The 26,502-nt window shown below is 38.5% G+C and overlaps 1 protein-coding gene across 1 annotated transcript in view; it reads left to right on the top strand.

Moving 5' to 3' along the window:
* The first annotated feature begins 15 nt into the window (after positions 1 to 15).
* The window catches only part of ROBO2 (roundabout guidance receptor 2), a 474,965-nt gene continuing 448,478 nt past the window's right edge, over positions 16 to 26,502 (top strand). Inside the window, exon 1 of the mRNA XM_086763780.1 lies at positions 16 to 126. Within this exon, the coding sequence (XP_086619906.1) occupies positions 72 to 126 (55 nt within the window). The 5' untranslated portion in view covers positions 16 to 71. The remainder of the gene's footprint in view (positions 127 to 26,502) is intronic.

The following is a 26,502-nucleotide window of genomic DNA, read 5'->3' as shown; positions in this document are numbered from 1 at the left end:
GGATACTTTTTTGGGGGGATCTCTGTGGAATTGATCTCGCAAGCGATCGGGATTGCTTTTAATATGTCAAAATGGGTCTGCTGACTCCACTCCTGTTCTTTGGATTTGCATTTTTTCAAGTCTATGGTAAGTTTGCTTATTTTAAATATGCCATTTCTGTGCACAATTGCCCTTCATCTGAATCTGATTTGGGACAGCACATGGACAGCATTATGAGCTTTAGCATTACAGAGCCTTAGGTTTGTTTCTGGTATAAAAATGGTATTAAAGGAAGGGGGAGAGGGAGGATATATGTTTCCAATAAGTAGTCCTTCCCGTCTGTTAACTTAAAGGGAAAGCAGCTTATGAATGGAAGAATGTCAGCTTGAGGAAAGAGTGAAAACTACCGTGCTGAATCTTTTATTGCGGGAGGGTGGAGCGGGCAGGAGAAAGGAAAGGCAGACAGCTGTTGTGGCTGATATTAGTTTGCCTCCTTCTATTGTTAAACTTTCCACCGGGAGAGCCGGCTGATGAAATAAATGGCTTAGCTCTGCCCGAGCTCCAGGTGAGGCGAGCTGGCGAGTTTCCAGGGTCCCTAAACGCTCCCCCTTTGGCGCTGGGGAGGCTCAGCAGGCGCTGCCGGGCGGCAGGCGAGAAGGGCGGGCGGGGTGGGCGGCGGACAGCACGGCACCAAACACCCCCCCGCCACCCCGCTTACGCCGGCACCCACCTCCCCCTGCGCCGGGCAGGTGCGGGGCGGCCGGCCCTCCCGCCAGCGTGGGGCTCCACTCTAGGGTGGGGCGGCGGGGTCTTCCCATCATCTGCTCCCCCCGCCTCACCCCCTCGTTACAGGCTTGCCGGAGGGAGTGTTGTCATGAAGCAGAGCGGCGTTTGGAGGAAAGGGTGGATTTTTAAATTTTTTTTTTTTTTTTTTGCTTTACACTTCTTCCCCCGTCCCCGCTCCCTTTCCCTCCCGCCCCTCCTTTAAGTCTGCTCTACAAGGCTTCTTGCGGTTTTCAATTTTTTTCAGTAATGGATGGGGAAGGATGAATTAGCATCTTGGGGAGCGGACGCTTTAGCAGGGCGGAAACTTCGGCGCAAGGGTAAATTGTCTTTCAAAGTCGGGGCTGGCGCTGTGCAGCAGCGCAGCCCTTGGGTGCGTTACTGTAGTTCCGAGCACGCGACTTGGAAGCGAGCATCTGTAACAGCGAACAGTCCCGCATGAGTGCGTGCTGGCACCGAATGCCCCGCAGTCCTCCTAGTCTCGAGTATTTGCATCTCTAGACAATCTTTTAGACTTTAGATGAATTTACTGGCTGGGACCCTGGCTGTCTGTTAGAGCAAACTTTGTTCCAGGAAGCCACTGCTTACAGCGTCTGATGCATCCGTCCTGAAGCAGGGACTCTGGGTTTATTGTTCGCAGTCACAGGCTGCTTTGGGTGTTTCTCCCCCTCCTCTCATCTCCCCCCACCTCCCAGCAAGAAAGGAGGCAAAATAGACGAAGAGAAGCATTTCAGTACAGTTTTACATTGGTTCCATAATGTGCTATGCAGTTTAATGTTCAGTTTGGTCTGCTGATAAGAAAATTTCTGTGTAATGTATGTACATGCTGAACAGTAGGAAGTTTTAATTGTGAAAGGATTTAATGGAACATTTGCGTCTATCAGCATGGTCATAGTTTTTCAAGGATTTTGTTTTCTGTTTGCTTTATTTTTCCTTCCCATATTTTAATCCTTAACTTTGAGACCACCGGTATTGAGAGATGTCTTTGTATACAAACTGAAAACATGAGGCTATAGAAATGTAATTACTAGTAAGTGTTTAAAATTGTATGTAGCTAGAAGGAATACAATTAAAGTGCTCAGTGGAAGTGACAGAGTGAATCAGAGGAGCTTGGTGTTACAGAATGTAATTAATGTACCAGGCTGTTTGGAGATATATGAAACAAATGCAATTAACCAGCTTGCTGGAACGACAGGAGCAAGACATAATTTATTCTGGTTTTGTCATGGGGAACACAAGTAAAACCTTTGTTCTGGTTTAGCCTTATAGGACGAGGGTGGGAGGTGCAGGTGAAGCGCATAGCTAATTTAGAGCTGGACCATTAGAAAAAAATGCCAAGAAACTGCTCGGACTAGATGTGATCCTCCCCCTTTGTGGGAAGATGTTGCAGAGACTGTCAAGTTTGCCTACATTAACAACTCTCTTAAAGAAATAAATAAAAAGCCTTGTGGATAGCACATTGTGACTGAGTAGAGAGAAGCTGTTATTGTTGAAATGGCTAAGTCTCTTTGAAGAAATACTGGCGTGGAAGCTTGGCACGCAGTACTCTTGTCTCTTTAGCAGCATGGTAATTACGATTACACCTTAGGGTGACATATACCACCAGTTGCTTTGAAAAGACATATATCAACATTAGCGCTATTTATAATGCTTCAATAAGAAAAAAAAAAAGGCAGAACCCAACAGACCTCTTGTTTAATAGATCCTTGGTTTGAAAGTTGTCTCTTAGGGCATTTCTGGTTTTGAGAGGGTTTTTTTTTTTGTTTTTTTTTTTTTGTTTTGTTTTTTTTGTTCTCCTGTCATCAGACAGAGAGAGACACTACCATTTGAGGCATGTTAGGCATCCTTTGCCCTGTGATGTTAGTTTTGTTTAGTGATTCAAAAGTAGTATTACACAGTGCATAGTGGTGTAGATCAAAATAATATTTTTTTCTTCTAAAGTTATTTGATCTGTCCATGGTTTTATGATACCTGAAAATTGCCGAGCTCAATGAAAATGGCAGAAAGCATATATATATATACACACATATATCATATTATTATTGTGCTTATAACTTTCCTATATCCATACGCATATTCTTGCAGTCTATTTGGGGAATAACTGTAGTTCTCTTTTTATTTACCTGTTAATCCTCGTTAGGGTTCTTGAAAAAAACAAACAAACAAAAATCCAACACATATACACACACACACACACAAAAAAAAAAAACCAAAACCAAAGAATAAACCACTTCTCTAGACAGAGTCTGTACCATAAAATAAAACACTAGCTATTGGAGTTAAAACAGCTTATTACATGGGTTTTTTAATAGTGTTCAATTGATTTTTCTTTCATTGTTATGTGTTTTTTATCTTTCTTCCAATCACGAGTAAAGCTTGGAAGAATGCATATTAACAGAGAAGTTCACAACTGCTGTGAAGACAGGTGTGTGGATGTTACCACAGAATTGTCTTAGTGGGCCAAACTCTGCCCTGGTACGACTTACAGGGCTTTCAATAAAAATGACAACCTTTTCTGTCAGGGCTGGCTTTTAGCCATTGTCCCTTAAAAACTGCAAGTTTCATGCTCTTGAATGTGTGATGGTGTTAAAGATAATGTGTGAATAATTCTGTAAAAGCAGCATTTTATTTCTGTATTGGTGTATTTCAAAAGCACTTATTTTCTTAATTAAAAGTATACATCTGATATGATGGACTGGCTCCAGCATTCTATCTTCCTTTTTCTTTTATTTTTATTTTTATTTTTTTAAATTTATTTTATTTCTTCACACCAGTGAGCTTACACATCTGTGGCCTTGTGCAGGTCTCGGTTGCCTATCAGAGAACATGGCTTACATATAAAGCTAGAGTGTATTCTTCCAGTGAGTATTTGAGCTGACAGGGTCTTGATCTCTCATGTGAGTTTTGCTGTTGATGGATAAACTTTGCTTCTGTGGTGTGCATGCATTTTAATGCATTAAGAGGAAAATTCTGAAGTGGAGAGTTTGCATTTTTCTTTCCTTTAGCTTGTTCTTCCATAGGACCCAATTCTGCAGAGCATTTAAGTGTGCTTCCATCACTTATCCAGAATCTTACTGAAGTTAATAATAATTTAAACAGGTATTCCAAGCTAATCATATGCTTTAAAACTTTGCTGAGTAGGGATGAATTTATGCCCATGATGAAACATTTTGCTGAATTAGTTTAATATTTTACTTTCTTTGCCTCCTGTCTGGTAAGTTGCTATTGCAACAGCATATATTTATGTACAGAAGACAGGCAATGAGAAAACCCTGTCGTTGCACTCCCTGAGATGGATATGTTTGAGAAGTAGTGTGATAATCCAAATAATTTGTTTTGTTCCTCTGCTAATGTGGTGCACTGTAAAAGGCCTAATACCCCACAGTTCTTTCAGAAAAGGTAGAATAGGGATTTTTAAACTTTCCCACGATTGCACTTACTGCAGTAATCCTTCCATTAGGAACTTTTCCAGAATAATGAGATTGATGTTGCTTGGGAAAGAGAAGTCTTAGCACTGCAGGCTAAAGATACATAACCTTAAAAGTAGGCGAAAGGATTTAAGTAGATTTTAAAAGATACATAAAAAGCATCAATGACGTCTGCCAAAAAATTCAGGAAGAGAGAAAATGGAAGCTTTGGCTAGTCTGTCCAGTCAACTCTGTTTCCAGTAGCAATGCTACGTAGGCTCATAGCATGGACATCAAGACGTGCTCTGTCCGCTGCTGAACCATTTAGTGGAAATCACTAAAGGGTATGCAATGGCTTTTTAGCCATTTGCTACCCTTGAATTGCTATTCAAATATTGATCTCAGCTAAATAGATTGCTAACAGGTTCTGTACATTCTGTTTCAGCCACCTAAGAGGAACACTGCTGTCAGGTTTTATCTGTTATCTCAGCTGGCATGGCAGAGGTTGCTCTTCCTGTGGCTGCCATCTGGCTCACCACCTCTCATACCAACCTTGTGGAGGATACTTAGTAATCATATTGATGCTGTTTCTTGCCAAGAGGCTAGGTAACTGGTGCTCTTTTCTACTTTTCTATAGAAATCAAGAAAGTAGCTATTTGCTCTTGCCAAATAAATAAATGTGTTGATATTTTTCATTCTGGATGAACAGACATTTCTTACATGTAACTCCTGTATTTTTACAGCACATTTATTGTTATCCAAGCTTTCTTCTATTTGCATTTTTACAGTACACGTGCTTTGTATATTCAAAAAAATTCCTTTAAATTTTGGTACATAAAAGGATACAGAATCTGGTCTTAAATCACTACTTCAGAGAGAGTGTTGAGAATACCTTTTATGTAGGACTAGTAATGTGGGCTGTTAGTTATGAGATCTTTGAATGCAAAATAGTTGCAGAGAAATAAAAGTTTGTGGATGTAGGTATTAGTCTTACCATCTTTACTCTCACACATGGCTTCTACTATACGATGCAAACTGTGGACTCTCTGCCCTTGAAGTTGTGTGTCCAGTAATAAGATGGAGTTGTCTGTGTTGTCCTCACCTCAAACCCTTTCCTTAACACAAATGATTGTTAATCATCTGTGGGTGACACTTGTTATTGTTATAGCAGATAATTAAACAAGGCCCCGTTAATTTAGGACCTGAGTCTGCCCCACCCAAATCTATAACAATTTTGCTACTGAGTCCTTTGCGTGAATGACCTTGAAAGCTGCTGATGGTATCTTGACTTACTGTAAGTAAAGGCTTCCATCTTAATTCATGTAATGTGACCTTGTTAAGACATTAAGTTGGCTTGCTGCTACATGCTTCCATGGGGATAGTTTCCAAATACTAGAGGGTACAAGTGCACATTGCTGTTTCTGTCCTCCTTAGGCCTTGCTTGTTCCTGTAACGCTCTTTCTACTACTACGGGGTGTCCCTTTGTAATCAGAAAGCTGCTTCTTGTGCTGGGTTGTGGATGTAATGATATGCATTCTTAGTATTTTTTTCAAGCCAAAAGTTGATGAAGTAAGAAATGGCTTTTTAATTCCATCTCCACAGCTTGTCTTAGCTTTGCTGCCATGGAAGAGATCCAAGATGTGCTCTTAATTTTGTTAAAATAATAACCTTCATCAATAAATACATGAACAACAATGGACAAACTAACCAGTAGTCCCCATGTAATAACCTGCTGATACCTATATTGAGCCGCTGTGCTGTACTGGCCGAGCCTAATTGAGATTCATCTTCTTATTATGGACAAACGTGATGTGAAGATATTAATTTAAACAGTGTTCTGGCAGAAGTAGCTTGGGCATATGCATTGAACTTGCAGTGTTTATCAGTCAACCCCAGCTATTTTTTTTTTGGTTAAGCAAATTGTAAACTCACTAAATAATGATTATTATCTGCAGAACTTTGTGAGTTAACACAGCCATTTAACTGGGTTTTGAGCTAACTTTCTGGTTCTGTTCTAGATAGATTTGCAAACATCCTTCCCTGTGCTTAATTTCTCTTTGAGCTTAGTTGCAGTACAAAACCATGTCAGTAAAAAACACACAGCTTCATTTTGCTTAATGATAAAGTTACTTGTTTGTCTTTATTTTTCTGCTAGGAAACAGTGTATCTTTGGCTTGATGTTAACTGAAGGCCACCAGTCTTCTAGTGAGTCCAGTGCATATTTCAGAACCAATTGAGATTGTGTGCGTCCAGATTCTATTGCAAACTTTTAATGACATTTGTCTGTCCTGGTTGTGGAGATACTCTACCCATCTATGTGAATGATGACTGGAAGAACAGGAAGCATTTTGAAATTAATTTCTCATAATTTGCAGGTGCTCATTGCATAAGACACCATTCCAAGCTTGATTTGGAGTGACCTTAATGATAGACGATGTTTTCTTGAAAAATTACCCTTCTTGTCAGTGAATCTTTATTGTACTCCTCCTATTTGCAGAATTCTTCAGTCTGACCACAGTGAAAGACAGTGGCCTGCTGTTGTACTATTTTATGCTTTATTATAATTTACTTTTATTTTTTCTCATCACTTGTTCTCAGATTAATTGGGAGAACAGTTTATTTGGTTTGATATATGGACGTGAACTGGTAGGATGAGTGGGGATGCCAGGAGCTGAAGTATGATCTAACTCATTGGAGTTTACCTAGATGACTATGCCACGATGTCTGTTGCCGCATGTAGTCTTTTAGTTCGTATTCTTGCATTGTCTATATAGCTGCAGTGTAGTGTGCAGTGGCGAGAAGAGTCTCTCTGTAATATGCTGGTCGTAATGCAGACTGGACGAATATGTAGATAATAAAAGGCCAGCAGAAAGTTGTAAAACACAGTAAACTCTATAAGTTCACTTCTGTTAATCACTTGCTATTGATTGCAAGAGAAACCGAGTGGAAAAAAATTAACCTTTTAAAACCAAAATGTCAGGTAACTAACATCAGTCAACTTGTTTCTCGTTCATAGAGAATGGAGGAACTGTTCATACCAGGGTACCAGAGGTACTTTTTTACTGCTGTGAAAATGTCAAGAGTTAAGAAGCAGTTATGAGAAGTATTTTAATGCTGCGTGACCCCTATAATCATGGTTTCTCAAGCTGTCATTCTGTGCAGTTTTCAAAGTCCATGTGTCCTGTAGCCTCGATGACTTCATCCTGGCAAAAGGAGTGGCCAAGTTTAACAGTTTGTATATCCTAACGAGATCTCTATAACTAAAGGATAGTTTTCTTCGGATCAGTGTTATGAAAAATTCAAATGGCATTGCAATGCTGTTGGACTGGGAGCTAGTTGGAAAAGATGTGTTTTCTTCACCTGGATTTCCTTTCCCTAGTCAGCTTGATCTTCAGTTTGGGATTGTCACTCTATAGTGGAGGCTGCAGAAGAAGAATCTGTGGGCACATCTTCCTTCTCACTTTCCAGAGATGAAATACTGTGCTTAATGCGTTATGTCACCTTCAAGATCTGGAAATGCTTGTTGGTCCTGCATGTACACATGCACTAGCACTGCTCTGCTCGGACAGTTTTCTGGGCAAAGAAGTGACACTGTAAGTTGGGATAAGGAGTGGGATAGTAGCCTGATTGCAGATCCATGGCTTGACAGATTAAAGGACTAGTCCATTTTGAAACAGAGAATGAGAGGAGAGAGAGAACAGCAGAGGAGCTGGGCTACAGAGCCTGTGGCTGGTCCAGGCAGCATAGGGAGTGAAAAGGGGAGCAAAACGCTATTGTCATGACTAGCATGATAATGCTGATGCCTAATAACTTCGGGCTCGTTTTATACACAGTATGCTTAGGCTTTTATCATTGCTATGTCATTTGTACTTCACTTACCCATTAAGTGAATAAATGTCTCTGTTAAATTGTTTGAGGCCTGATTTGTTTGGAGTGGCTGCAAGACAATGCTAAATTGTGATTTGATACAGGGAGCTAAGGTCTTTGCTGGCTTTAACTTGATGCACTGCAGAAGTGCTGTGATAGAGTGGCTGGATTTTTTATGTATATGTTTTTATGATATGTAAGAGAAATTCACTGGGCTGGCTAAAATAGTTGGTTTACATCAAGGCAATAGCTGTTAAACAAAGGACTTCCAGTGGAAAAAATTAACTATCAGAAATGCTGCAGGCTGCATTTTACCCTTGATCTATTACATCTGTTCTGTTACCAAACCGGATTTTAAAATATAATGCTTTGATTTTCATATAGTCAATGTGATGTATCTATTCAGATGTATGCCTGAATTATAAACTTCTGTGGTTTATTTGTTTTGTGCATGAATTTGATTCATTGTCTTGAACTGTGCAATGTGATGTTTACCTAATAAGACCAGACAGCTTGTTCTGTAAGATCAAGTCTCATGGGGTAAAATCCCAGCATTTGGAATAGGAGGATCCTATGATAAAATTGGGGTTTTTAAAGTACATTTGTCTTTAAAACTCTAAGAAGACTTGTCTGTGTGAGTAAATCTATATTTTTAAAAAAGTTTTTATCTATGTAGAGATATAATGATATCTCTACACAGTTATAATGACAGAAATTAACTTTAGAAACTCTAAGGAATAGAATTTACGTCCCTGAAGGCAAGACTGTAAACAGTAGTAGGAACTGTTAGAACACTGAATTAAAAGAAAATGAAATGTGTGACAAGTAGGGAAACAGATATTTAATTAAATATGAGCCAGTGTAAACCAGAACTGTTTATTATTATTTACTGAATTCTTTTTGACAACTACTCAGTTTAGAATAAAATGCAAAAGAACATATGTCTGGCTTTGTATGACCCCAAATTTCTCTGTTCTCCCTTTCAGCAGACAACATGCCTTTTTTCCCCCTAAGTGATTTTTGGTTGCTAGGAGAGCAGCAGTAGTCTGACCTGCCCTTATCCAGCAGTAAAAGCGAAGTGTATTGAGGTAAAGAGAGGGGCAAAGCACAGTATAGGCCATGAATCACAAGTTGTCTCCAATACCTCCACTTTGTTCCCACTTTTTTTTTTGAAAACTTTTGTTTCTACTAATGGTGTTTCTTTTCAGCTGATCTCCCAAAGCCATTCAGGGGGTGAAAAAAAGTGTGCTGTTAAGAGTCCACTTAGAGGAACAAAAAAAAGGAGGGGGAGACTTTGAGACTTATTCATGGGGCCACAGTGGTAGCAATGCACAACTCAATGAATAGCTTCAGTCAGCTGCTGTTAAAACTGGATAATTGATACCTTCTGGTTTTCACTAGGACTAGAAAGTACACAGAAAGTCTTCATAGCAGTCCTGCTAGTTTTCATGCAAGATATTGAAATTTTTTACAAGCTATCTTCAAACTTCAGTATATGCAATATTCCTGAAGCATGTCTAGAGAATTCAAATAGTAATGTTGCATGTATTTGTTGAAATTAGAAAGAAAGAATTGTTAGTAATCGTGCTACTCTTGCTCTAGTTTGTGAAACTCTATTCACTCTCTAAATTGTGCCTTTTGAATTAACTGTGTACTGTGGCAAGAATCACTTGACCATCACCTCCTATAATGATCTGAAAGTGTGCTTAATCAAATGTCATTGGCTACTTTTAAACCTTTGCAGTTAAAAATGGTTTTATGTAGCTAGATATTATAACAGGTATAAGTGATCAGACAATATTGTCTATATTAATAGACTATTGAAATCACAAAAGTTATGGCAGATTTCACTTGAAATTGATTGCAGAATGAATATATAGACAATGTACTCTTTCCTTAAGTGCCTAATGAAACCTTGCCTTAAGAGCAGTCTTAAAACAATGATTATATCTCTCAGGAAAGATTGCTGAAGAGGTCATGAGTGTGAGTCCCATCGATGAGGAAATAGAACATGTGACTGTATAGAACTGTGATTTGTGCTGTCGAAACAGATGACTGCCTGTGAACAGAGCAGGCCTCTGTATCATTCCTTAGCAGGAATAAGTGGTGAATGGCTAAGGGTCTCATTACCAATTTAGAATATCTTGTTGACTCAATTTAGCGACATGCATATAATAGAGAAATTCAATGATGATGTAATTGGAAAAATAGTGCAGCAACTTGTACCAATTTGTTATTCCCATTTGAACAAAATGGGTTTCACCTGCATTTCTGAGGATATTGGGTGAGCTGGCAGTACTGGATTCAGTCCCAGTGTAATTTAATGGAATTTGTGTCTGTTTAGGTCAGGGCTGAATTTGCCCCTGGGGAAAGATGAAGATGGAAGAGTTGTAAGTTAAATTACAGGGAGCTGGCTCTATCTTACAGTCTGCTGATGGGAGTGTGTGTGTGTGTGGTTCTTCTGTGTGTAGTCCTTTGTTGGTTTTGTTTTTTTTTTCTTCCTGATCCACACAGACTTTAGAAGTAATTTAAATACCATCTACAATATAATTGAGTTTTCAGTTACTTCCATGAAATCCGCAAGTGTCGAGACCAAGGATTTTCCCTCATAAATTAGAACGGATGTTGCCTCAGTTATTCTTCTGTGTTGGTCCAAAAGTGCTGTTGTCCTTCTTCCCTCTGAGAACTGCGTGGGAAAACAGACACATTTTTGTCACTGCATGTGGATATTGGTTTGCAGAATCGGATTAACTGTTAATATGTTAATATAAAGGACATGCCCAGTACCACTCAGGAACTCCATGGCAGAAGGGAGAATGAGATCTAGTCTCTAAGAACACAGTTGGTGGTGGGAGAGGTGTACTAGTGTTAATGGTGAAGGAAGAAGAGCAGCTGATGTTGCTGCTGCATCTCTTTATCTAGCATTTAAAGCAAGGCAACTTTTGAGGCCCAGAAGGATAAGAATGGTAGAATCACAGACAATGAATCTGTTCTTTAGTGACAATTTTCATTCCTGTTACTTGATAGTCCTGCTGCACCGCATTATGAAAGAGAAAAGAAGTAGAGGGTGATTCAGCACTGCTGGATTTGGGACAGGGGCTAGGGGGAAGCTGACTCTGGTGTAGTGTAACATTGAGTTGTGCCTGTCCTTCCTGTTTTCCTTCTGTCCTTAGCTATGTGTTTTTCGGAGTCTAACTATGCTAAGGAAAGAGTCAGGAAAGAAGTGGTAGCTCTGGCCATCTCTGAAATTGGAAGAAATCTATTGTTGCATGGTGACATTCAGCTGTTTGACCTTTCTGTTCTTGCATTTCCCTCTTCATTCAACTTAACATGACAAATGAAGCATCATTTCTTCAGAGAACTCATCTGTCCCATAGAGCTCTGTTAATTTGTAGAATAAACTTCTTTCAGATTATGTAGTATACATCTGTGTTTGGCTTGCCTGACAAGGTTTTGATAGGAGGGAGGCTACAGGGGTGGCTTCTATGAGAAGCTGCTAGAAGCATCCCCCATGTTCGACAGAGCCAATGCCAGCTGGCTCCAAGATGGACTCGCCATTGTCCATCAGCGACAATGGTAGTGCCTCTGTGATAATGTCTTTAAGAAGGGGGAGGGGGAAAGAAAGTGCACAAGAGAAACTGCAGCTGGAGAGAGGAGTGAGAATATGTGAGAGAAACAACTCTCCAGATGCCAAGGGCAGTGAGGAAGGAGGACGAGGAGTAATGCTGCTCCTGGCCAAGATTCCCCTGCAGCCTGTGGTGCAGCCCATGGTGAAGCAGGTTGTCCCCCTGAAGCCCACAGAGGCCCACGGAGGGGCAGAGATCCACTTGCAGCCCAGGGAGGACCCCATGTTGGAGCAGGTGGATGCCTGAAGGAGTCTGTGGCCTCATGGGAAGCCCATGCTGGAGCAGGATCCTGGCAGGACCTGTGGACCCATGGAGAGAAGAGCCCAGGCTGGAGCAAGTTTGCTGGCAGGATTTGTGACCCTGTGGGAGACCCATGCTGGAGTAGTCTCTTCCTGAAGGACTGCACCCTGTGTAAAGGACCTGTGCTGCAGCAGTTCATGAAGAACTGCAGCCCATGGGAAGGACTCACATTGGAGCAGTTCATGGAGGACTGCCTCCCGAGGGAGGGACCCCATGCTGGAGCAGGGGAAGAGTGTGAGGAGTCCTCCCCCTGAGGAGGAAGGAATGGTAGAGACAACGTGTGATGAACAGACCACAACCCCCGTTCCCCATCCCCCTGTGGCACTCAGGGGAAGGAGGCAGAGAATTCAGGAGTAAAGTTAAGCCCAGGAAGAAGGGATGAATTGGGAGGAAGGTGTTTTAAGATTGTTTTTGTTTCTCATTATGCTTCTCTGATTTGATTGGTAATAAATTAAATTGATTTTTCCCCAAGTTGAGTCCATTTTGCCCATGATGGTAACTGGTCAGTGTTATATCTCTGTCCTTATCTAGACCAACAAGCCTTTTGTTATATTTTCTCTCTCATGTCCAGCTGAGGAGGGGGAGTGATAGAGTGGTTTTGGGCACCAGGCATCCAGTCAAGGTCAACCCACTTCATGCATTTGAGTAAGGACCAGCTATAGCTACAATATTGAAGTGGAGAAGTAAGTAATTAAGGCAGGTTTATGCACACTTTTCCTGTCTCATGATATGGAACAAATCTGTGGCCATGTCTTGTTCTTTCTTTCTCCTCTACTGTTAAATGTAGTTCCTAGATTTTTGCTATAATGAAAGATGTGTGTGTAGCTTGCTTGGTAACTTTCAAATATGAAATCTCCTCACTGTCAGTGCTTTGCATCTGTAATTCCTGACCATTTTCCTCTGCACAGGCCTGAAAATGAGAGATGCCTTAGCTTACTACACAGAAATCACTGGAGTTGAAACTTCTAGATTTATTGTAGGCCACAGAGAAAAATATATGTTTACAGTTTTTCATTCTCTGTGCTGTTTGTCTGCTACTTCTGTCCACATTCCATATTTCAGTCATGTAGCTTGCCTCCTTATATTTCATAGTTGAAGACTTCTATCTTGTTTTCTCATCAATTGTTTTAGTTTCTTTTCCAGCTTTTTTTTTTCCTGTAAATCTCATTCTTCTCTGTTTGGTTTAGGTTGCTGTTTTCTAAACATGTTGCTTGAATATGAAGACTGAAAGGACTGAAATAACAGGAAAAGTTGGAGGGAAGGCAGTGTTGGTGATGGAGGAATGATTATAAAAAAATTTATTCTTTGTCAGGATTACTTGGTGAATTCTGTGTGCATAGATAACACTGTGGAGGCAGAGTCTTCCGCCAGCCCTAACAAATGCCTTGAGTAAATAAATTTTTTTAAAAGTTTACAGGTGTAAGCCAAATTTTGTGAGAATTTGAAAAGAGGTACCTTCGTGAACATTTAACCATGTCTCAAGTCTACCTTTTAGTTCTGAATCACATAAGTCTCCCCTTTGTCATGGAAAATCCTCTCCTTCAGTCTAGAGAGAATTACACGTAACTATGTTCGTAAGTGATTTGTTAGGTTTCCTATTCTTGCAAGTAGTTAAACCTTAGCCCATCTATGGATGGATATTTTATAAATGGATATCAACTTTAAATATCTAATCTAATTTTTTCAATGTTGTATGAAGTTATAAACAGACAATTAACATTAAAAGGCAAAAGATACTAGGTAGGCATAAACTGAATAGTAACGTAATTCAAATAAATTATTGTGCTGATAGTACTGTTGAAATCATTGATATTATTTGAAGACTTAATTTCTGTTATGTGTATATAATCTATACATGATATATGTATACAATATTATACATAATACAATATATTATACATCTTTTAAGAGAAATCTTTTTTTTTTTTCCTAATTCACAGTTGATCTTAGTTGTATTGAAAAACAAATGTTATTTTTTGTAGTGGGTATGACTTGTAATGTGTATGAAATCCTGACTCACCAGAAGATGCTGGGAATTTTGTCATCAGCATTGGTGAGGCCACAGTTTTGTTTTCAGAGTGTTTGGCAATGTGGGAGGTTAATGCAGAGAAGGAAGTTTTGGTGTGTTTTTTTTCTTGCTTAAGAGATTGACTTAAAACTAAACATTGAGCTGTAATCAGGATGTTAACAGCACAAAAAGTTTCACCTGTGCTCTGTTAGAGAACTGGTGGGAAGCCAAGATAATGATGCACAACAGATCCAGTAGTAAGCAGTGTAGTCAGCAGCTTCAGAAAGAAGTCTGCAACACTGTGAAAACTACATTATTTCATCTTCAAATGAAGTCTGGCTCTTGACTTATGGAGAGTACCTTCAGCTGTATCTGCCCTGAGGATGACAACGTTCACTATTAGGGAAGCCACAAATCTTTTTTAAACCCAATTTGTATTAAATTTGCAAAGTAGAAAGGCAGATATATTATCTGGCAATGAATTTATTCCATAGCTCTTAGCATTTGTGACCAGCTGTCTTACTAGGCCACTTGGCATTTCCAGAGCAGTGATGGGGGTGAAATAAATTCTGGCACTCTTTGGATGAAGAATAATACAAAAGTTATCAGTCATTTGAAGGGGATGGAGAATAACTGTATGCAAGGCTTGGTCTCTTCTGCTGTTAGCAGTGGTACTTTTGTCATCTTTTGAGATGGTCTCAGCAGGTACTTTAAGGGCCCAGATCTGTATTTTACCATATATACTATCATCAAAGTCTAGGCCAGACTTTGTTAAAGGCTACATCGTGTTAATCCCATGGTATTCCTGTAAATGTAGTGTGCAGATATTTTTGTCCTAGGGGAAATCACCAAGGAAGCTTCATGAGAATGGGGCAGTGCCTCCTGGCCTTGACTAATTGGAGTGAAGGAATAATTTCTGACCACCTGTCAGAAAATACTGATTTTCTGACCAACCCTTACACCACCTGATATGTTTTGCTGTCATGCCTGGGTAAGCATATAAAGGGAAAAGGGTGGAGCATGAAGGAGCAGAGTTGGAGTCATGGCTCAACATGCCTCATGTTTTATTTGCATTGTGAAACTTTGCTGCTGCAGAAAATGCCAATGTGGAATATTTTAGCAACAACTAGAATACAGCACAGTGTTTTTCCTGGATGCCGGAAATACCCGTATGCCAATTCAGGATTTGGGATGTTGGGGAAAGGTCATTTTTAGAGGAAGATGGATTCCTGAGAATTTGAAACTTCTAAAGACAGATATCCATGCAATCGCAGATGCAATTTATCTACCTTTTTTTTTTCAGTGCCTTTGGAAATTAATTTCCTGGTGCTCCAGACTTTTATTTAACACTTTGAACATACAGGCAGCATTCTCACAGCTAACAAGTGTGATATATTAAGCTGGGGAGAGAAAGTGTAAAGAAGCTTAGTTTTAATATGGACTCAGCTGGAGGCATGCTGCCTAATGAATCACTAATATCACATCCTGCAGTGTTATGAGCGCTAGCGGTCTCCTGTTCAAATACAATTCTTGTCCAGCTTCCTGCACTCATGAGCCTCACAGGCTCTCAATTCTTACATCTACTTAAAAAGAAGATAGGTTACAAGTTGGACTAGCTGAGATGGAGCATTTCGAACAAGTTTCTTTGGAAGTGAGACTTCAGCAGAGAAATTGAAACATAGAATAGTGCTACACAGGAGCAAAAATGATCAGCCTGTACACTGAGTACTTGGAGAGGAAATAGGTTTTTAATATTCTATGCTGACTATTCAGAAGGCTTTTCAGATTGTAGTTTGCTTGCATATATTAAAACTTTTTTATAACTTGGTATGAATTGGTTGCATGTGCATGTGAACTAAATAAAGCCTAACTGGATGTCGTAAGCCAAGGAAAGAAATCTGCCAATGATTCTATTGCATATATTCTTGGTACAACTGTTTTGGAGAGCTATAAATAGATATTGTTTATTACTTTTGCTTGCATTTAGTTTTGCTTTAAATGGCAAATAAAGCTATTGTTAACAGACCTTAAAATCACTTGGAGGATATTTACTCAGATCATTTTGAGAAAAATAAAGAATGTTCTTGTCAAAATATTTGTTAATAGTGTCTGAATGTTGGGACAAATAGATAAATTGTCAGTACAAATGGCTAAAGATTTTTCTTTCATATCCTTAAGAAAGAAATTCTGTAGAGGGCTTATAAGCAGTTTTTCAAGTGCTTATACTATGAGTTACCTTTTTTTTTTTTTTTTGTGGAAAAAGCCAGATCCAAGAGGAAAGGAAAAAAAAAGAATAAAAATTGGAGTAGCAATTTCAGTATGTATTGATTGGCTTAAACCAACTAAAAGATGTAAAAGGAACATAGTAGAAAAAGAAATACCCATCTCACAGGCGTATCATTACCTTCTTTTACTCCTTTCCAAATATGTCAAAATCAGCAAAAAAAGGGCTATAGTTTCAGTAATATCTTCTTTAAAAGTAGGTCTTGGCGACTTTGTTTTTCTTTGGCATTAATGGAAGAGCTTTTGCTTTGAAAGGATTTTTGAAGACTTTGCTCACTGCCAGTAAATATGGCAAAAATAGGACAGGAGATCAGTCCACTAAAGTGTTAGAGTGTTTGCAGAATATATTCATAATATAATGTAAATGTCACTGGCTCTTGTTCCCTTTTCTCTCCATGGAGGAAAATCAATACATATGCTTTAGTATACTTCCCTTGACAAAATGAGATAGACAATGATGATGGATCTGGCTAACTGTCTCTGGCAGCATGCCTGTCTCTTTGATAAACCAAATATTTGGAACTTCTAGAGAAATATTGTTAAAACATAACATTCCTGCCATCTGGCACTTCTTGCTCACTTCAGTGAGATGCTTTGGAGGTAAGTGAGAAGTGCTTCTTAAGAAGTTCAGTATGACAGAATTCAGAATTTTGAGAACTGGTGAGATTCCTTTATTATATAAACAGTTAATAAAAGTAGTAAGGGGGGCATGGAACAGTTGCTAATTTCTTGTGCTATAGAGTTTTAACTTTCGGTTGCACAAGGAAAGAGATTAATAGTGTACCTTACAATCTATATGTTTATTTTTAATCTTTCAAGTGGTCTAAGCAGTTGGACTAGCCTTGAAATAGATGCTGCAGAATACTAGCAAACTAGATAGTAGGAAGCATTAACGAGAACATAATTCTGCTGAGTTAAGTTTCATCTCAGCCTAGATATAACTAGGTATATAAAACTTCTCCTTTCAAGCAAATTTTTTATTTATTAATGTATTTCCAACCCAGATTTTACAGTTTAAGATAAAATTTAATACTTACAGATCCAAATAAGAACACAGGCAAAACAAGTAAACCTCCTTAGAGAGAGAACAGATTTCAAAATCCCTTTTATAAAATATTGTGAGTATTCCATGTTTGCAAATAATGGATCTTTGATGATGTTAAAAACTTAAAGTGAATAGAATGGAGTTTATGTATAATAAGTCTTAACTGCAATCCTGTGGCAATCTTTTGGGCCACAGATAAACTAGGCATTTGAACAATAAAAAACTGAAAGTTCTCTGAATTAGAGGGTGCAAATCTTGACATTTTGTAGCAAAACTACCCTCATGGGCCTGCACACATGAATGTACCCTTGCTGGACACTAACACACAGTGATGTTAAAACACAAAGTGCTAGAAAAGAATCAGTGTTGTATCTCAAAACTAGCACAAAAACATAAAATAAAAGAAGATAAATCTTGACTCTGCTTGCACTCGATTTGTTGAAAGGCCCCTGAGGATAAAGGTATAGGTGACTATTAGATTACATTAATCTATATTCTCCTGTGAGAACATGAACTGTTGGGTCCCCAGTTATGATAAAATACTGATAAGTCTACTTAAGTTGGTTTATTATTGCCCATATATTGTTGACATACCTTAGGATTTAATAGGCTAATACTGCTCTATACATATCGTGTCACATTAATTTGCTTTGTGTAAAGATTGATAGGCGGTGAATTACACCAGCTCTTGTACTGTGAGAGGATGCCATACATTAAGAAGTCAATTGTCCACTTCTGCATTGAAGTAAGGTTATGATGGCTGCATCACACAGGATGTGCCAGACTTTGATCGCTTTTGCAATCTTTTTAATTAGTAGCTCTTGTTCAAAACTGTGAGGAATATTGTGGGCTCTAAACTGACAGAACCATGTGATATTCTTGCAGTGTTTGCGTGAATGCTGAATGCCACATTGGAGGGGTTGAGACAGCACAAATGCTGGTTTCATAAAGTTGGGGGTAATTTTTGAGTCTTTAAATTATGGAGAACTCTGTCTGTTGGAATATTCTTTTGAGGAATTATTTTACTTCTTTCTTTCACTAGTTTATGTTCCTTCATTTATTATTTTATTCTAATGTGTATGTTTCAAAATACCTTTCAATTCAAGCAGCACTCGAGCAAGTGGAAATCTAATATCGCTTATTAGTGTTATTGGTAAGCTAGAAGTGATCTCTTAATCTGAGGAATTTCAATCAATTATCATCATGCCTTGCATTGATTAGGTTTTGTTATTTTAGGGCAACTGGCCACATCTTTTTAACCCATAAATAGGACTGCTGAAACTTAGCCACTGATAAAATGGCACTAACCCTTTTTTTAATTCATTACATGGAGGTAACACAGTTTTGGGGGTAAAACTGTCGTCTTAAAGATATTATTTTAAACATGAAAGAGGGAAGTTTATATTTATTGTAAGTAAGAAGGTGGCTTGTTGGATGAAGTGGTGGCCTTTCACCTCCAATGCAACAGTTTAAATTAATCCCTAGATCCTAAGTTAATTGAGATAAATGGTTTTAGCTTTGTCCCTGGTGCAAAGTAGTCTATATTACAAAATCACCATACACCTGTTTTTGCAAACTTGGCGTAATTGGCATTCTCTTAGGACTGAATTGGCATTGAGAGTGAACTATTTCTTATTGCTCAGGAAAGTGTTTCCTCTGGGTCAGGGTAAATGTCATTGCTGGGTCTGTGAAGGAAATCTACTCCTGCCTCTGCTAAGAATCCATAGCTGAAAGATTTGTCAAAAGTATTTTAAGAGATATAGCTGTTCTTTTTAAATAAAAAATAAACCAACTTCAAAGTAAATTAAGTAAATCAGTATGAGACAGGGACCTTATTTTCTTATATCTGGCAGGAATTCAAATCTTCAGAGACATTAAAATTGCCTAACTTACCATTTGCTCGTGACAGGTAGCACAACTTTTCAATGATGGTCTCTTGAACTTTATGAAAGACGGACATCTGAAAAGAAATATAAATTTATGTAGAATACATTATTATTTACTAAAAATAGGTTGAACTTGAGTGAAGAAAAACATGTGGCTTTCTTTCCCCACTTTCCTTGGAGGATATGTAGGAATCACAATTCCTTCTCTTTTCTTTCATTGTAAGGATGGTGAGCCTCTGGAACAGGTTGCCTAGGAAGACCCATCCCTGGAAGTGTTCAAGGCCAAGTTGGATGAGATTTCCAGCAATCTGATCTACTGGGAGCTATCTCTGCCCATGGCAGGGGGGTTGGAACTAGATAATCTTTAAGGTCCCTTCCATTCTATGATTCGGTGATATGTAGATATGGCACTTAAGGACATGGTTTAGTGGTACACTTGGCAGTGTTAGGTTTACAGTTGGACTCAATGTTCTTGAAGGTCTATTCCAATCTAAATGATTCTACAATTCTATCCTTCGTCCAAGGGAAAAGCAATATGTATGGTTCTGCTGTAGGCTGGAGAATTTTTATTTGGTTGGTTTTCTGCTCTTGCTCTTATATCTGCTGGACTGAACCTTTGGATCTAGAGTCCTGTACCTCACTTCTGGCAGAAGATCTGGAGGAGTGAAGGACTGAATACACAACTTGTAACCACTGCCTCTGTTTTCCCCACAAGTGTTAACTGAAGTGTTGGGAGGTAACGAAGGAAGCTGTGTCTGCATTTTGGCCAATGTATCCTGTTTAAATCTGAGTAAAGTTTGGGCTATGTGTTAGGGCTACATATTAGGTCAAATTTAATTATATGTTTGAAAGTGTGCACTTTTTGTTTCAATAACAGGTGTTTGGGTGAATGGGAGAGAGGAGAGAGGAGGGGGAAGAAAAAAATCCTTTTCTCCAGTTGTCATACACCCCCCAAAAAAACATAGAATGAACTGTCTTATCATATGATCCATGCTAACTAGTTACTGTGATTTCTAGTGATAGCAGATGGATAGAATTTTGTGATAAATTTTCTTAGATGAGCAGTTTCCATAAAACATGCATCTTATATAGTCTTTTGCTGTATCATGTGTAGAACTTATTGGCAGGACTGGCAGATGTGAGCTGTTCTAAGCCTTAAGTAGCTAAAAGGGATTAACTTTACACAGAGGATTTACTAATGAAGACATTGCACTTAGACACACAGAAGGAAAGGAAAGTGAATTGCTGATCAAGAAATCAGTCTATCTAGTTGTCCTAAATGCTTTCAGTTTTTTTTTTTAATGCTACTTATAAATGTATCATATTGTATAAATGTAATTGGATACTATTCTCATATTTTGTCTTCATGCTTTTATAGGGGTTTCACAGTATCTGGCTGTCAGAGTAAGATACAATCTATGGACAGAAAACATGACAGTTAAACTGTAGGCTGTGATAGCAACCTGTGCAATTGTTCTTCTGATACTTCATTTTCATATGGTTAGGGGTAGATCCTACTACTGGAGCCAGTAAATAATTGGTTTCCAAAGGGATGATGCAGATAATTCTAATCTTCTCTGTCATTTGTTTTAAAAAGGAACACAAAAAAGCCAAAAAAAAAAAAAATTAATTGAATACTCCTGCTTTGCTTCTATTCTGTAAGCAACCATTTAGCTTCATAGCTGGAGGCCAGGTGAGGATCAACAAGGTTTAAAAAGTAAACAAAAAAATCAAAGCCCAAGTAAGAAAAAGAAGTTTCTCCACTGAAACGTAGGATGTCTTGGTGACAACTGGCTTCATGTTCTGTCTCTGAATGCTGACATGTAATTATTATTTGGGAAGGGCAGGAGGAGGTACACATGGCTGGGTAACCTCTTTTATTAAAATGGCTTTTTTTTCCCCGAAATATTTGGGATCTTGCCAGAAAACATCAGCTTTGTAGGCAGAGATCAAGCAGGTATCAAAAGTTAAGAAACATGCCTGTTGCCTCTGATTCCTTCCCTTGCTTTCTTACCATATCAACTGCAGGTTCTGTAGTGAGACAGACTACCTTGATCTGTATTTCAAATGCATCTTTGCTGCAGATGGTTGAAGCAGGTTTTAAGATATTTTAGACTTACCATCCCAAGTGGAGCAGTCTGGTTTTTGGCTAATAGAACATGAAGTAACTTTTTGTGCTTTTTAAAATATTCTGTTGTTGATACGTGTTTTAATACATGTTTAGACATATACACATCCACATACATATTTGTAATTATTAAATGAGATGTTGTAATGTAGATGTTCTACTTTACTTGCAGTGAAATCTATCCATAGACCAGTTCTCTGGGCCAACGTTATTAAAGGGTACTGACAGAACTGAAGGAATCCCTATAGACATGTTTTTTTTTTCTTGCTACAGTCACATTGAAGACTATTAAATAACAAACAGGCTTGGCACATGTTGAGCAGGACACCAAAAAAAGTTTAAAAATGCAGGCAATTCTGAATTTTTGTGCACCAATGTAGTGATTTTACGTGCAAGGTTAGTGATACAATAATTTGAGGTTGTTGCATTTGATATTGATATTAACCTTTAGGATAGCTGATAAACTGACTTTCTTCTGGCAGGCATCATTAATAGGAGGCTCTGTGCTATCCTGAATAATTTTCCTCACAATTAGCAGCATTGATCTTGTAGGTGCGGCAGCAGCTGAAGTTCCTTGAGGCAATCAGTGAGTGAAACTATTGAAACTCACACTGAACTGCAAGCTGATTGTTCCCGTTTGACCATTACAGTAACCACTTTTTTCTAGTCCTTGGATGTTGATTCCTCATGCTTAGATATGTTTGTCACACTTACAACACATAAGTGAAAGCCAGGATTCACCCAGATGTTCTCTGTAGGATCAGTTCTACTTGGTAAGTTATTCTGGATGTGAAGATAATCTGTAAATTACTTTTGTACAGAGATACAGTATCCTTATATCTCAAATATAACGAAACCTGTGGGGTTTTTTGTTGGGGGGTGGGAAAGGGAAGAGGTTGCAATGATTTCTAGTTGAAAAGACACCTTTATCCAATTGTAAATTAATAGTGATTAATGGAGTGGGCTCCAGGAGAGGCTTTACATACCTCTTCTGCTTACTAGTAAGGTCTCATCTCAGATGCACAAAAGCTTTTAAGGAAGTGGGTCATTTGTATGGAAGTCAGAAAAATCACTCTATGCTTTTGTAGTGAGGACATCTTGCATGTTGAGCAGGCTTCAAAGAAAAGCTTGATACAGCCATGGGGGAGTAGACTGGGAGCTGTAGAGCTGCTGAGGAGCATGGAAGGGCTGTAAGGCTGGGGGGACGGTGGGCAGGAAGAGAGAGCTGTGTGAGAGACTATCTTGTGAAGTGTTAAATGCAGATCTTGACCTGACAGTGGGTGCAAGCCTTCCTTCATTAACTTTATTACCTAGTCTAAGAGTTGGTGACAGTTCATTTTGACAAAAATCCAATCTTGAGTTTTGGTGAAAAATAGCATCTTACTTAAAAGACATTTGAATTAGTGTGCCAGCTTTCTGTTGGCTACAATGTTCTGTCAAATGGTTATCCTTACCCTACTATTAAGAAGAGATACTTCAAGTGAGCATTGCTTTTCTTAAACTTCTATGGGGTGTGGTAGAACCACATGGCAGTTAGAAGAGAAGACAAAAAGTACACAGATGGGGAAAAAACAGTTCTTTATACTCTTAAGGGTTACAGTGCCTGGGAGACTTTGTGCTAGGACTTGCACTCTGTTATGAGGAGGAGTGCTAGAAGAAGCACTGATGAGGAAAGCAGTCTTTCAGTGCATAGGATTTTCTGGGCTTTATTTGTCATTAAGAGGTCATCTGATGACAGCAGATTCTATTTGTCTTTTTTTAATCAACTTTTTAATGTCAAGGATGCTTGAAATTTAATTAGATGACTGTTGGTTTTTTTTGTTTGCTTTAGAAATAGCATGCAGGCAGTAAAGCAGCATCTGATTTTTCAGAAAAAGATGATAGGAACACAATGTGTAGTCCTACAAGTAAATATAAATTACAGAGTTTCCATAAATACCTCATCATTGATAGTGCTGTTGATCTTTCTAGTACTGCCTACGTTCTGAGATGTTCTGGTATAAGACATGGAAATTGTGTTTACAACACGCAGCAAAGGCCTGTCTGAAGTTAAGCCTTCCATGACGAACTATGGAAAACATCTTAGATTTCTAGTTTTTTACCAAGCTACAGTGCAAAGTGAAGTGATATTGTTTGGTGATCCTCTCCTACTGAAATCAGTTGTATATAAATTGATGCATTTGTAAAATGATTCAAGTTCAACAAAAGGGTAAGTCTTTCCAGAGTAACTGTATCAGTAAATAAAATAACTGGTGATGTTGTCAGTGTCCTAGTTATTCTGTGTGATAAAAATTGTTGCATTATCCCTATAGATTATGGAGGACATGGATATATAACACACAAATCCTGATGGAATGCTAAGTTGATTTGGGGAATAGACTCTGCTCTGAAACATCAAGATTCTTCATTTCTAATATCAGCCTATATGTCTTTGTCTACTGCAACAATAGGATCAATATTCTCCCAGACTTCTCATACAGTAACTAATTTTTGAAAGCAAATAAACTGTTTTTGTTTTGGCATTTTAGGAAACAGAAAATCTTGCTAATCCAACAAGGAACTTTGTGTGTTTACGTAGGCATATATGCTATAAAAATTAAAGATAATTAATAGATACAGTTCTTGTGTGGGCTTTTTACATCTCCAAAGGTGTAAATTGGTTAATAAAAACTAATATTCTGAGAATTTCCATGTGATGTATGCAAAATTTGTTTGAAATTATGAAACAGTTTCATTTTGTGACTAAAGTAAGATTAGAAACATAAAATCTGTCAAAGTGAGATTGCCTCTCAATGGCTCTAGAAACCTGGTGCTGCCAGGCATTCCAAGAGGACAGAGGGTAAAGCTCAAACACAGCAGATCAAGAACTTGCAGGTAAATCTTGCCTATGACTGTGCAGCGGCATAGCAGAAGGAGAGTGGTTATCAGCCGCGTATTACTGTAAGCCATCTGTGCACGCAGAGTATAGGTCAGGAAGGCACCTTAATAAGCTGACAATATTATTTGTTACATGAGGTTTGTGTCAGTGGATGTCCTAATGTTTCACAAAAGAGTTGTGCCAACATCTGCCTTTTAAAAAAAGAAAAACTGAGGTAAAGAGTGAGTGAAATATCTACCATGTAGCAGAAAGACGATAGAGTCTGTAGTTGAGCTCATATGTTGTGTGTTCAGAAGCACACATGACTGTACATGGGTGCGGGAGAGGCATAGGTACCCTAACAAAATGAATATGGCTTGGAAAGAATTTGATCAGGGTAGAATCCAAGTAAATAAATGTGTTGCCATCCATAGGGAGAACAAAGGGGTGACAGAAATAGAGAACACTATTTTGTAGCTCCCACTGTGTTTAGTTGTCCTGTAGGGTATCCTGTCTCAAAGTGACAGAATTTCTTGTTACTTTAATCCATAGGGTACCAAATCTGCATGTATGGTACACATGGTGCTATTTAACAACTATCAAAATTTGGTACTATTTCAGCACTCTTTCTGCATGGAAATGTCCAGCTTACTTGAACAAAAATAAGATTAAGGAAAATAGTAGCTAATCAGTTTAAGTTTGAAAAGCCTTCTGGGGAGAACTTGAAAGCAAAATAGGCAAAATAGTATATATGATGTTCAAGGAAGTTACACTTTTTTTAACAGCAGAAAAATGAAGATCCAGTTTCTGTTCCTCAGAAACTGCATTTTTTTTCCTTTTTTTTTTTTTTTTTTTGTTAGGGAAAGAATCACGTGTGCAATTTTAGAGCACAATTTTGCCTGTTCTTTTACATTTTAATGTAGCCTTTGAAAATCATCAGAGTTATCAGTTTTGCTTTGAAAGAGCACATTCTGCAGGCTGTGATAATATCACTTCCTTTAGGTAGCAGCAGCAGGAAGAAGCAAAGACTAATGTTAGATAAGTCTGAATTTAGTCCGGATGAAAATGTTCTTGTTACAGATAATCTTAAATGGAGAATTTTACACTAAAATAGGCAAGAAAATGATGATTTAGGCTTTCAGAGCTGAAGTGAATGAAGTTACACAGTTACTAATATAGAGAGACCTCAGGAAGTTTGTAATATGGTTATGAAAGAAAATGAGTTATAATCCAGAAAAATTCAATAATCAAATCATCATCATGGAATAAGATGAGTGCCAGAGACCTCTGAAAGGCATTTTTATACTCATCTTCAGTACAGAGTATCTACCCTACATAAGTTTAGGATTCGTGTGTTAAGTTAGCCACTGCAAGACAGCATGAGATCAGTGGCTTAGTAAAACATTGCATTTTTAGGAAGGACAAGCTATTACATTGTCTTTGCAAAAGAACAGAGTGAAGCTGAAACTTCAATTTAATGTAAACTTTGTGCAGCTTTCTGCAGATGGGGGAATTTAGCTTTCTAACATGTGCGGTTCTAGGTCTCTTCATTTAAAACCATGTTAGCAAACTAGAGAAAACTCAAGGTCATGATAAGAGATTAGTGAGAACCTGGGAGAAGTTTTATGAGCAACTGAAACAGAGTATGCCAAAGGATAAAGAATCAGTTGGACTGCTGCTGTTCTGAATTGTACATGTTTTTTTTCCTAAGCTTTTAAGTTTCTTCATCTTCTCAGATAGTTAAGATGAGTGTTAAAGTATGTCTATATCTTACAAACAACATGATGTAGTGTTGCAACTAATTTAACTCAACCTTGCAATTTAAATTTGGATCTTATAATGAAATTGTAACACAATAAGGCATGGAAATGCATAGTTAAATGTTAAAATGACGAGCTGTAACGATTATGAGTCTTTCAGAAGTGTAACAGAATGTGGCTCAACTGGATATAATGCACCAGCATTATGCACATGCCATTTTATTATTGTATCCAGTGTGGAACCCTCTTTCTGCCAAGGTAATGGAAAGTACCTGCCATTTGAGTAATTTTCAAGTGGACTGAACAAAGCTAGAGATGACTCTGTAGCTGATAGATGAAAGTCCTTAATAGATAGTAAAAGAAAACATGCTGATTTCTGTAATCATCCACACTTGGTTGTTCAACATCTTTGTCGGCGACATGGACAGAGGGATAGAGTGCACCCTCAGCAAGTTTGCCGATGACACCAAGTTGTGTGATGCCGTCGACACGCTGGAAGGGAGGGATGCCATCCAGAGGGACCTTGACAGGCTGGAGAGGTGGGCCCGTGCCAACCTCATGAAGTTCAACCAG

The sequence above is a fragment of the Chlamydotis macqueenii genome, chromosome 1 (assembly GCF_036417535.1).
Source record: "Chlamydotis macqueenii isolate bChlMac1 chromosome 1, bChlMac1.mat, whole genome shotgun sequence".
In the NCBI taxonomy this organism is placed as follows: Eukaryota; Metazoa; Chordata; class Aves; order Otidiformes; family Otididae; genus Chlamydotis; species Chlamydotis macqueenii.
The sequence above is the reverse complement of the archived record's forward strand: the minus strand, read 5'-3'. Positions and strand labels throughout refer to the sequence as shown.